Source organism: Dreissena polymorpha, chromosome 4, assembly GCF_020536995.1.
Source record: "Dreissena polymorpha isolate Duluth1 chromosome 4, UMN_Dpol_1.0, whole genome shotgun sequence".
In the NCBI taxonomy this organism is placed as follows: domain Eukaryota; kingdom Metazoa; phylum Mollusca; class Bivalvia; order Myida; family Dreissenidae; genus Dreissena; species Dreissena polymorpha.
This window is the reverse complement of record NC_068358.1, coordinates 2840078-2852984: the sequence shown is the minus strand read 5'-3', so window position 1 is coordinate 2852984 and position 12907 is coordinate 2840078. Positions and strand designations below refer to the sequence as shown.

At 36.3% G+C, this 12907-nt stretch overlaps 1 protein-coding gene across 8 annotated transcripts in view; it reads right to left on the bottom strand.

The window, feature by feature from the left end:
* The window catches only part of LOC127877960 (pericentriolar material 1 protein-like), a 62629-nt gene that overhangs the window by 29372 nt on the left and 20350 nt on the right, over positions 1–12907 (bottom strand). For all 8 annotated transcript variants that reach the window (XM_052424285.1, XM_052424288.1, XM_052424287.1 and 5 more), the window contains 4 exons: positions 9809–9969; positions 5522–5812; positions 3395–3557; positions 108–249 (listed from right to left, as the gene is read on the bottom strand). In XM_052424285.1, coding sequence (XP_052280245.1) covers positions 108–249; positions 3395–3557; positions 5522–5812; positions 9809–9969 — 757 coding nt within the window. The remainder of the gene's footprint in view (positions 1–107; positions 250–3394; positions 3558–5521; positions 5813–9808; positions 9970–12907) is intronic.

The following is a 12907-nucleotide window of genomic DNA, read 5'->3' as shown; positions in this document are numbered from 1 at the left end:
CATAAAGAATACACCAACACTGTAACACAATAGGCACGAAACATTCTTGTTCTGTGAAAAACAAAGACATAGAAAAGAGTACATAACGAAAGGCTTCTCCAACATACTGCAGTTTTTGTCTGGCATCCAAAACACCCAAGACTCCATTAGTGAGCTCCTGTGTCCCCTCCCCAGACTCTGCTACAGGGTCTCTGGCCTGCGGCTGAGGGGCCACGGCTTGGGCTGCTGCACCACCCACTCCTCTTACAGCTGTAAACATTGGAGGGACTTTGTCAACAGTGGGATAAAATACACACACACAAACACCTCTAAACATGTAAACATTTGAGAGTCTGAGCACTGAGAAAGATCGTCAGCTTTGATGCAATCTTAGAGCTTAGCCATAGGAAAACTCTCGTATTCGTGCTAAAACTCATGGTTGAGTAAAATTTAAAACTAACAAGAGCTCGGCATAACGGTTGCCACGCTCCGCTACAGGTGCAGTTTTGAATAAATGAAAGCTTGTCAGAATTATTTTTTTTTTAGAGGTCACAGTGACCTTGACCTTTGACCTAGTGACCCCAAAATGGGTGTGGCGTGTAGAACTCATCTAGGTGCATCTACATATGAAGTTTCAAAGTTGTAAGTGGAAACACTTTGATTTTAGAGCCAGGTGCATCTACATATGAAGTTTCAAAGTTGTAGGTGGAAGCACTTTGATTTTAGAGCCAATGTTAAGGTTTTAGCACGACGCGTACGGCGGACGTCAGAAGGTGGACGACGAGCTGGCTATGACAATACCTCAGGTTTTCTCCGAAAACGCCGAGCTAAAAAGACATTTGTGGACATAAAGCTTTTGTTGTTGTTTTTTTGTTTTGTTTTTTAACATAAAGTTGTATATGAAGTTGAAACTAATCTTAACAATTCAATAAAACTGAGAGTTGAGTCTGTCTATAACTGAGCTAAGTAATCAGCTAAGCGGGAACTTAAATCTCATCTTTTGAGCCGAGCTAAAAAAATAACAAGAAACCGTTGGAGACGGGTGATGCTCCCCAAAGTGTTTTTTTGTCACAATATTGCACTATATATTCAGATAAAAGGAAACGTCTTGAGGGGCATAACTTTGGACAAAATAATACGATGGATGGTTAAGCAACTTGAATATTTAAAATGCCATAACTCTCTAAATAAATCATCTAACTAGAACCCACTAATAACATGCGCATCTCCTCAAGGTAGTTAAGCTTCCCATAAAGCTTCATTGAAGTCCAGTCAGTAGTTGGGGAGAAATAGCTCGGACAAGAATTGCACTATATGTACAGTTTATAGAAAATTTCAAAGGGCCATAACTCTGTGAAAAATCATCCGACCATAATAATATGCACATCTCCTGTTGGTAGTGAAGCTTCCCATAAAGTTTCAATGAATTCCCGTGACAAGTTGCTGAGAAATAGCTCGGACAAGAATTGCACTATATGTACAAAAGAAAATTTCAAAGGGCCATAACTATGTGAAAAATCATCCGACGAGAACCGGCTGATAATATGCACATCTCCTCTTGGTAGTGAAGCTTCCCATAAAGTTTCATTGAATTCCTGTCATTAGTTGCTGAGAAATAGCCCGGACAAGTATTGCACTTTATGTACAAATAATGGAAAATTTGAAAGGGCCATAACTCTGTGAAAAATCATCCGACCAGAACTGGCTGATAATATGCACATCTCCTCTTGGTAGTAAAGCTTCCCATAAAGTTTCATTGAACTCCGGTCATTAGTTGCTGAGAAATAGCCAGGACAAGAATTGCACTATATGTACAGTTAATGGAAAATTTCAAAGGGCCATAACTCTGTGAAAAATCATCCGACCAGAACTGGCTGATAATATGCACATCTCCTCTTGGTAGTGAAGCTTCCCATAAAGTTTCATTGAATTCCGGTCATTAGTTGCTGAGAAATAGCCCGGACAAGAATTGCACTATATGTACAGTTAATTGAAAATTTCAAAGGGCCATAACACTGTGACAAATCACCCGACCAGAACCCGCTGATAATATGCACATCTCCTCTTGGTAATGAAGCTTCCTATAAAGTTTAATTGAATTCCGGTCATTAGTTGCTGAGAAATAGCCCGGACAAGAATTGCACTATATGTACAGTTAATGGAAAATTTCAAAAGGCCATAACTCTGTGAACAAGAAACCGTCGGAGACGGGTGATGCCCCCCAAAGTTTTTTTTGTCACAATATTGCACTGTATATTCAGATAAAAGGAAACGTCTTGAGGGGCAAAACTTTGGAAAAAATAATACAATGGATGGTTTAGCAACTTAAAAATTTCAAAGGTCCATAACTCTCTAAATAAATCATCTAACCAGAACCCACTAATAACATACGCATCTCCTCAAGGTAGTTAAGCTTCCCATAAAGCTTCATTGTATTCCAGTCAGTAGTTGGTGAGAAATAGCCCGGACAAGAATTGCACTATATGCACATTTTATAGACAATTTCAAAGGGCCATAACTCTGTGAAAAATCATCCTACCATAACCGGCTGATTATATGCACATCTCCTGTTGGTAATGAAGCTTCCCATAAAGTTTCATTGAATTCCCGTGACAAGTTGCTGAGAAATAGCTCGGACAAGAATTGCACTATATGTACAAAAGAAAATTTCAAAGGGCCATAACTATGTGAAAAATCATCCGACGAGAACCAGCTGATAATATGCACATCTCCTCTTGGTAGTGAAGCTTCCCATAAAGTTTCATTGAATTCCTGTCATTAGTTGCTGAGAAATAGCCCGGACAAGTATTGCACTTTATGTACAAATAATGGAAAATTTGAAAGGGCCATAACTCTGTGAAAAATCATCCGACCAGAACTGGCTGATAATATGCACATCTCCTCTTGGTAGTAAAGCTTCCCATAAAGTTTCATTGAACTCCGGTCATTAGTTGCTGAGAAATAGCCAGGACAAGAATTGCACTATATGTACAGTTAATGGAAAATTTCAAAGGGCCATAACTCTGTGAAAAATCATCCGACCAGAACTGGCTGATAATATGCACATCTCCTCTTGGTAGTGAAGCTTCCCATAAAGTTTCATTGAATTCTGGTCACTAGTTGCTGAGAAATAGCCCAGACAAAAATTGTGCACGAACGGACGGACGGACACACCCAAGGACAGACGAAGCGGCGACTATATGCTCCCCCCCAAAAATTTTTGGGGGGAGCATAAAAAATGCTAGACCCTAGTCTTGTCATCATAGAAAAAAATTGTTTTCTTTAAAATTATTTAAAATTGTGCAAACTTTACACCAATGCCCCCCTCCTTCCTCTAGCATCTTTTGATCAGCCCCCTGTACCATTTCTATACCTAGAGATACATGTATTACCCTACAAATAATCCGTCACTCACCATTATTGAGTGTGAAGGCGGGGTTCGCCCTCAGTGTCTGTAGCTCCTTAAGCATATCATCCATGCGTCGTTTCTTGTTCTGCAGCTCCTGCAGCTTGTTGGCCAGCTGCTCACGACTCATGTCCTCTGACCGGGTCGGCATCAACGGAACTGTGAACTCATCCTGTGCACATATACAAGTAACAACTCACTTCAGGTCAAGTTGTTTTTATTTAGAATTATGTTTTTAATTCATTGCAGTGTATTGTTGATTCCTGCTCAGAGTATTATAAAATAAGAGCAGTGATTTAACCTTATCACACATTGTTCTGTGCAAGTAAGGCCAAACTGATCATCAAAGAACTTCTCAGTGCAAATAAAAATGGGTCCCGATCAGGTATGTAAAAAAAAAATACCATCCTTCCCTGTTTTCCCACCTGATCTATAAAACAGTTGGGTGTAATTATAAAATTATAAAATCTACACATTCCATAGTCTTTATAAGAGTCTGATTTTTCAAAAAGCCATAACTCTGTTATGCTGCATGCCAACAAGATGAAATAACAAGAGCTGTCAGAGGACAGCGCGCTCGACTATTCGAGTGCTTGACAGTATAACATTAACCATCATGGAGAGGGGGGTATAATGTGGGTGGGTGGTCATTTAATAGATAATCTTTCCAAAAAAAAAAAAAAAAAAAAAAAAAAAAAAGGTTTTTTTTTCGGGGGGGGGGGGGGGGGGGGGGGGAGATTTTGGGGTGGGGCGTGGGGGATAGTTTGGGTGGAGTCCATTGTGATATGTCAGGTAAGTGTTGTTTTGTCAAAGTATGAATCAAATCTGATGTTATATCAAGAAGTTATGGCATATTAAGCAAAATTTATTAATTTGACCTTGAGAGTCATGGTCATTCAAAGGTCAAGGTCAAATTCAACTTGCAAGGTACAGTAACATTATGATAGTAAGAAAGTATTTGAAGTTTGAAAGCAATAGCCTTGATACTTTAGAAGTAAAGTGGATCTAAACACAAATTTTAACAAACAAGGGCTGTTTGTAAAACATGCATGCCCCCCATATGGGCTGTCAGTTGTAGTGGCAGCCATTGTGTGAATACGTTTTTGTCACTGTGACCTTGACCTTTGACCTAGTGACCTGAAAATCAATACAATCATCTGCCAGTCATGATCAATGTACCTATGAAGTTTCATGATCCTAGGCCTAATTATTCTTGAGTTATCATCAGGAAACCATTTTACTGTTTCGAGTCACTGTGACCTTGACCTTTGACCTAGTGACCTGCAAATTAATAGGGGTCATCTGCCAGTCATGATTAATGTACCTATGAAGTTTCATGATCTTAGGCATAAGCATTCTTGAGTTATCATCAGGAAACCATTTTACTGTTTTTAGTCACTGTGACCTTGACCTTTGACCTAGTGAAAATCAATAGGGGTCATCTGCCAGTCATGATCAATGTACCTATGAAGTTTCATGATCCTAGGCCTAAGCATTCTTGAGTTATCATCCGGAAACCATTTTACTATTTCGAATCACTGTGACCTTGACCTTTGTTCTAGTGACCTGAAAATCAATAGGGGTCATCTGCCAGTCATGATCAATGTACCTATGAGTTTCAAGATCCTAGGCCTAAGCGTTCTTGAGTTATCATCCGGAAACCATCTGGTGGATGGACCGACGGACGGACCGACAGACATGTGCAAAACAATATACCCCCTCTTCTTCAAAGGGGGGCATAAATATTCAAATAGGTTGGGGTCATGTTGGTAAAGAAGTATGCAAAATATAAAGCAATATGTTAAGGGACATTGAAAATATTTGAGGTGGTACGCAAACTTTAACATAGAGTTATCAATAATGTGCATATTCTAAGTGGAAAAAGGGCCATAATTCTTACAAAATGCTTGATACAGTTGTCTGCTCTTGTTTATAAGTTGGGGGTCATGTTGGTAAAGAAGTATGCAAAATATGAAAGTAATATGTCAAGGGAAATAGGAAATATTTGGGGTGGTACGCAAACTTTAACATTTGCACGCTCACGCTAACGCCGACGCCTGGGTGAGTAGGATAGCTCCACTATATATATTTCATATATAATAGTCGAGCTAAAAAGCATTAACAACACCCACTCACCTGAAGCATCTGATCCAGTCTGTTCTTCTTGCTCAGCAGGTCCTGCAGACGGGCCTCCAGCTGCTCCCTGGTCAGCTGCTCAGGCGGTATCGACCGGTCTGGGACTGCTACTGCCCCACCAGCAGCACCTTGGCTTGACCTGGAGGGTCTGTCTCTCAGTTTAGGGGACGGCGGTCTAGGTGGGGGTGCGTTCTTCTTGGCTTTGGTTTCTTGCTGCTTGCTGGCCTGGTTTTGCTTGGCATTTCTCTCTAGGGGTGCATTCTGGGACTGCACTTGTTTTAGGTTTGCATCCTGTAACATAACACATAAAGATTACTGAATACAGAAACATAAAATAGAATGCTTATTTACAAGTATGTTTTTAAATCCACCTAGAAGATTATGTTTTTGCTAGAAATTACTTTTTTTGTATTTTAGTTGTCAGTTTTATCCAAAAACATTTTAACATAGTTTATTGAAAACTTTTGAGTGGACAAAAAGCATTTCACATTGGTGGATCATAGTACGAAAATATAATTATTTGATTGAACTTTCTTTCTTCTTTTGGTTAAAGACCAAGGTCCGTAGTCCAGGGCTACTTTTCAGTGATTGACAGTGATCATTAAGAAATTTCTCTCTGAACTGGTACTGACCCCATTATCCCCTTGTGTGTGCTAACAGGAGGCATTAGATTTTATGGGATACAGCTATAAAACTACCTCTAGGAACTGATGAAACAGTATTACTGGTACTATTTCTAAGAGAAACTTTTATCATTATGATGTGAAAAGTGAAAACACAGAAAAAATTGCATTTGTTATATTTTACCAAATAAAAAGGGATTTGTAACCATAATCATTAGTATATTCATATTTTCTTTAGCATAAAAGATGGAATAGGATAAATTATAAATTCACACCATGTATATTGTAAATAAATAACTGAATTGCATCATGATTTTATTGCCATAAAATGTTAGTTTGGTAATGTAAAACTCCATTGGTAAAGTTGTTTTGTCCAATCCCTTCTTTTTTAATTATAGCATTGTTATTCCCATTAATGTCCCATGTAAGCTTGCCCATGTGGATAAGAATATCTTACTCTGACAAATCCAGCACACATTCAGGAATAATGTCTCTCTTCAACTTACAAAATATTTTGTAGATTTGCAGAGTTTGATTTCTTTCTTCCATATTCCTCGATAAGCCAGCCTCCTAAATTATCGGTAACTCTCCAGAAACTTTTTATAAACATCCTTCCTAATCGGTTCCATTATTTATGCATTGAAATTTTGCTAAAAATTATTTAGTTGTATTTTACAATCAATTTTAAATTTTAAATAGCTTATTCATGTATTCACTTTTTTATAAATTTATTTTACAATCAAATATTGAAATGCTTGTTCATCTGATATCTAGATATTTCCCCCAAACATAAACCTGCTGAACTCTAACCACAGGAACTGGTGGTCCAGAGCTACAGATAAGCTTTTGGGGGTAATTGGGTAATCCCCTTCAAAATAAGAATACATTGGGTAATGGAAAACGTGATTGGGTATCCAAAAGTATGATACCCGCTCATATAAAAAAATAATTGGGTATTTGTACCAAAACAAACAAGTGAATTGGGTAATTGCAATAAAGCATGAATTTAGCTTCTCAAAACTGTACCTACATAAAGTCACTGTTATGTACAGTCAATCTTGTGGATGTGACCACTTGTATTAAGCGACCTTTGTCTTATGCGACCATTTTGAAATCCCACGGAGCTTTTTCGCTATATAATGATATTGTATTAAGCGACTTTTGTCTTACGCGACCAGCGACTGCTGATTTTTGTGTATTTTGATGTCCGAATCTTGAATTTAGCGACCACTAGGAGGTAAAAGTGGTTAATCTATTGATCTTTCAGGGACAAATTCGTGTAAATTGTTTATCTAAGCCCATAAGATGTACTGTTACACCTCTGCTTTGTTTTCACACCAACCATTATGATTATGCTTTGTCTCGTTGACCGGTTCTGACCTGTATTGTTGTAGACTGCGTATCAATTTATTGAGTTGAATAATAGAGGAACGTATTACGCACAGTCTACAGCTTAAATAGTTTACTATGTGGAACGTTAAGAGACAACGCCGATTTTTCTTGAGTATAGATAACAGGTGCAGAAACAATGCACTGTACGCGACAAACATTTCCTGAGAAGTGCGGAAAATAAACTATTAATCGGCAACATTAGTCGAAATCCGTACATTACCAATTTGTAATTATGCTAATAAGTAGGTATTTGTTAGCCAATCACATTGTTATTTACTTAATAAATTTTCCAATCAGGTCTGTTTGTTTGTTTTCAATTGACGTGTTTTAATTTTTTCAGCTCATTATGTATCATAATCGAGTCAGATTTTCTGAAGCGTACATGCAGAAATTAAAATGTCAAAACGAAAAGTGTTAACGTTGAACGAGGAAATTCGGGTTTTGGAGTTGTCAAAGAGTAAAAGTGCACGTAAAATCTGAGATGAGTTTGGAGTCAGTAAAACTCAAATTCACAACATTCTTAAGCGTAAAGCCGAGGTGCTTGAAGACGTGGAAAATAATGTGTCCGGTAAAAAAAATGCGAAAAATTATTCCTTGTCTATGTTGTTTTTGCAAATAAATATGTACACACAATTCATTTATAATAAATGATAATTTATATTAAGTGAAAAAATAAAACACATTATAGGTAAAATATTGCTTATGTATTGTGTTTATATTCATTTTATTATAAATGTTAAAATCATTGTTGACAAAAGAGATTATCCTTCATATAGATTAAAATTGAGGGTAAGCATTCTTCCAGAATGGCCTTTTTTATTTAAAGACCATTTTATTAAGAGACCACTTTTGATTACTCCCTTGAGTGGTCTCTTAATACAAGATTGACTGTACTCAATTGCAGTATAATAAGGTTGTTCCATCTTTCTGCTACCAGATTCAACAATGGAATTTCGCAACCCTCTCTAATCTCATCGATCTGTTTCTACTTGTTTTTGTTCCAATATGGGCCAGTACTTTCCTTTTGGAAACACAACACAATATAATATAACATAATACAACATAATATAGTGTATTTTGACCGAAAATGCCCAAAACCAACATAAATATAATAATAGTAACACAGGTTTCAACTCAATCTTTTGACAGCCATCAATCAGAGTCAGGTTTCATTGCCAAAAAAATAATACAAATGAACCACTTTGGCATTTAGACGTAGCTAAGACATAGCTCTATCAATAAACAATAACAACTTTCAGCACAATGCAGAGAACTTAAACATATCTGATTGATGGCTCAGAATATTTTTTTTTCAGTTGAAACCCTTGTTACTATTATTATATTAAAAATTATTTTTTGGCATTTTCGGTCTAAACACTTTATTATGCTATCCCAACACCTTTCAAGCCCCCTGTGCACCCCATTAACAAGCTCATCTAAAATACTACCGCAGATGTCCACGGAACAAAACATGGAGTTAATAATGTCAATAACTATGCCCTTTGCAATTGTTTTAGATTTAGATTTTTTTATCACGACAAAGGAATCTATATGTTTTTTGCATTTTTTGCGGAACTTTTCGTCTGCCTTGAGACGCCATTTTGTTTGACTCGCATGTGTTATCATCGAAACGATTGGTAAATACTTTAAAACAAGCGCTTGTCGATTAAGACTGGAGTCAAAACGGCCAAAACAAAACGGGATTTTTCATTACACATAGAAGGTGGCTCGAATTGGGTATCGGCGATTCGTTTTGCGTACCGGTACGCACAGATTTTGAGAAAAATTGCGTATCCACCTATTTTTGATTGCGTATTTACGCAAATACGCAGCTTATCTGTAGCTCTGGTGTGGTCAGTGTAATATAAATCATGAAAATGACCCTGAGTGAGCTAATTTTATGGCCGTATCCCCTAGAATCTAATGCCTCCTGTCAATCACAGAAAGTTGCCCTGGACTACGGATCTTGGTCTTTAATATGGTACCATATTGATCCTTATCCTTTATTACTTACTTGGCACAAAAGGGTAAACATTGCACTTTCCTAGTGCAATGCAGTAAAGGTTATTTTTTGTTGGTTAAATAAACGCCTCAAAACTTTTCAACAAGTGGAGTTGTATGCAGAACTAACTTACTGTATTTTTTTAGTTTAGGTGTATGATGTGCCTTTTTTTAAATTAATATCAAGAGTTCTTTTTTTTCTTCACTACTTAATGGTCCTTTTATTTTCAATGTTTTGCAATAAAAGCACATGGAGCCTCACGATTCTAACCTGTGTGCTAAGCTCATTTCTGAGGTACTGTAGCTGCTGTCGTATGTCCATGAGATCCGGGTCTGTGGGTCGCCCAGCGTTACTCTCCCCCAGGGACAGGGCATCCACATGGCCTGCCATGCTCCCAGCCTGGTCATCCAGGGCTATGGAGATTGCACGAGCTGAAACAAACCAGTCCACAAATTGTTGGTTTGGTAAATAAAAGTTGCATGAAGAGTAATAGTAAACAGGGATTTTTTTCCTGATTTTGTGAAGCAGCCCTGGCCCCTTCCCTTTGTGAAAAATGAGTCGTGAACTTTTCAAAATTGTGAAAAAAAATGGGTCGTGAATGTCTGATAATTGTGAAAAACAGGTTGCGAACTTTTACAAATTGTGAAATTGAGTTGTTCAAGAATTAGTATAGTTAAAGCATGTTTAATACTTGCATTATATTGAAATGTCTGTAAATAATGCATTAAAATAATATTTTCATTGTCTTGACACTTACTTTCAACAAATAACCACGTAAAGTTAGATCAACAGTATTCTGACTGGTAAACACTTTCTAAAACCATAGAAAAGCCTAACCTTTGTCAATATCTTGTCTTGCTTAATAAACTTATGTAAGAAATTGAAACCAGCTATTATATTTTTTCAAATTTTACATAGCATAAATACATACACTGTTTGAACATTACTAAGCATCACGAAAAAGCATTAAAATTAATGTTTATATAAATGGATCACATTTATACTTTAATTAAACCAATATTTACAATTGTAAAGGGAAAAGATATAGAATAACATGTCTCCCTCTCGGTTTTATCAATACATAAATCATATGTTTTCAGCAAAATTTCAAATGACTTTGCTTATAATTTAATCCATGTCCGTTTTAATAGTGAATTGTAAAAACGCTGTAGAAATCTTTTGTTTCTTTATTGTAAACACGAATTGCAATAATTCAGGATTATTTGATAAAGTTGTTGGTGGAACCACTTTAATTTTAGAGCCTATGTTAAGGTTCATGGGGGGGATAAAATTCATTAAAACTTCGCTTTGGTTTTTCTTCATTGAATGTGGTACAATATGGTCAAACTATATATCATTTTAAAGCTAAAGACGGATAGAATAACATAAACACATTTTTGACAGTCAATATTTGTGTGCTTTATTCATATTTTGGTTTAAAACCAATACATTTTTACACTAATTTACAAAATCTCAATCTAAAGTTAGAAAGGATATGCACTACCTTAAGTTGAATAAATACAAAGCTATATACATATACAAGGTCAAGTTAGCAACATTTCACAGAAAATTATTGTCATAAAACAACAAATGAGTTTTAAGTCAACTGCCTTTTTTGGATAAATATCCTAAACAAAGTTCTAAAAATAACTTAAACGTAACTACTTTTTAAAAATCCAGGTATGGTGGATAATAAGAGTCACAATTCTATTTCAAAGGCTTAACAATTTTGTTATTTACCTCTCAACCAAATTGCAAATTTTAAACCATCTCAAATCGAAATAGATTGCAGACGACATATACAATTGTAAAGGAATATAAAGAAATTGGCAAAACGATTGATTTTATATTTCGATTCCTTCTACCCATTTTGAAAGCGTGGCCATCGCTGTGATCCGTAGAAAAACGTGCAAAACAAATCGGTCGAAACCACGTGCAGTGGTGAGAAAACCGGGTATGTGTATACACATACCTTAGAAAACACGTCCTTAGTTTGACAGTTGGGTGGTAACAAGTAAAACAGCTATTAATATTAATCAGCAAGAGATCGCACTAAATAATAGAAATGACCACGTAGAGATATCATCACTTACCTTATTACAAACATTTTCCAGCTGAAAATTGTCCCCCACACGTCTTTTTTAGTTTATTTGTATTGTTTTTCTGGAGCCGAAGTGCATCTCACAGAATATCCATCCAACTTCCGTTGTTTTCACTTTCGTTATTAAAAACTCCTTTTAAAGAATTATTTCTACTTTAAGATTGTTAAAGCGATGTATTATTATATATTATCGATAGAATAGTATACCGTGATGAATTGAACAGAGTTACGTTTCGATCTTTCTATCAGTCTGTAAGCGTACTATTTTATGCGCAATAATATATGTCGTGTGATTCGACAACTTGTAAACATTGGTGAAATGCTTCTTACATAGTTATTCTTTTGAGTGTTTATGAGGTCTGATCGTGCAGTTTGCAAACATCAACGGAAAGATTACAATCCAATGCATTTGTCATCGTCAACCGTTTGGAATGTCAATTAGGCGATGAATGAGTTTTTAGCATGTTTCTTTCTATTTTATTAATTTAAAAATGGCTGCCCCCATGGTGATGAAATGACATGTGTTCAAGTTTTGATATTTCTAGATATGTAAACTTTTTTTACTATTTAAGCATAACTTGCCCTCGTCAATGTCGATATTATTCACTAGTTATATAATTTTCCGCCGAAATACGTGGAATAAACATGATTCAGATTTTTGAAAATAATGTATATTTTAGTGTTAAAATCGCTTTGTATTTTGATTGATTTTGTGGATGTTATGATACGTTGATGTACAAAATTGGTAGCAGTTTGAAGGAAAAACATCCTTTAAAGCATATATGTATACATTTTCCATGTGGCACTCTTCCTTTAGTCAAATTTGAGTTCAATGCTAGGGGTATCACATTTTTCAAAATGAAGCCTCTACATGAACCTTAAAGTTTTATATTAGAGGTCACAGTGACCTTGACCTAGTGACCCATAAATGGATGTGGCATGTAGAACTCATCATGGTGCATCTACATATGAAGTTTCAAAGTTGTAGGTGGAAGCAGTTTAATTTTAGAGCCTATGTTAAAGTTTTATATTAGAAGTCACAGTGACCTTGACCTTTGACCTACTGACCCAAAATGGGTGTGGCGTGTAGAACTCATCAAGGTGCAGCTACATATGAAGTTTCAAAGTTGTAAGTGGAAGCACTTTGATTTTAAAGCCAATGCAAAGCTTTAAGCACGATGCTGACGGCGGACGAGCTGGCTATGACAATACCTCGTTTTTTCTCGGAAACAGCTGAGCTAAAAAATAAGTGGATGAAAAAAATAGGG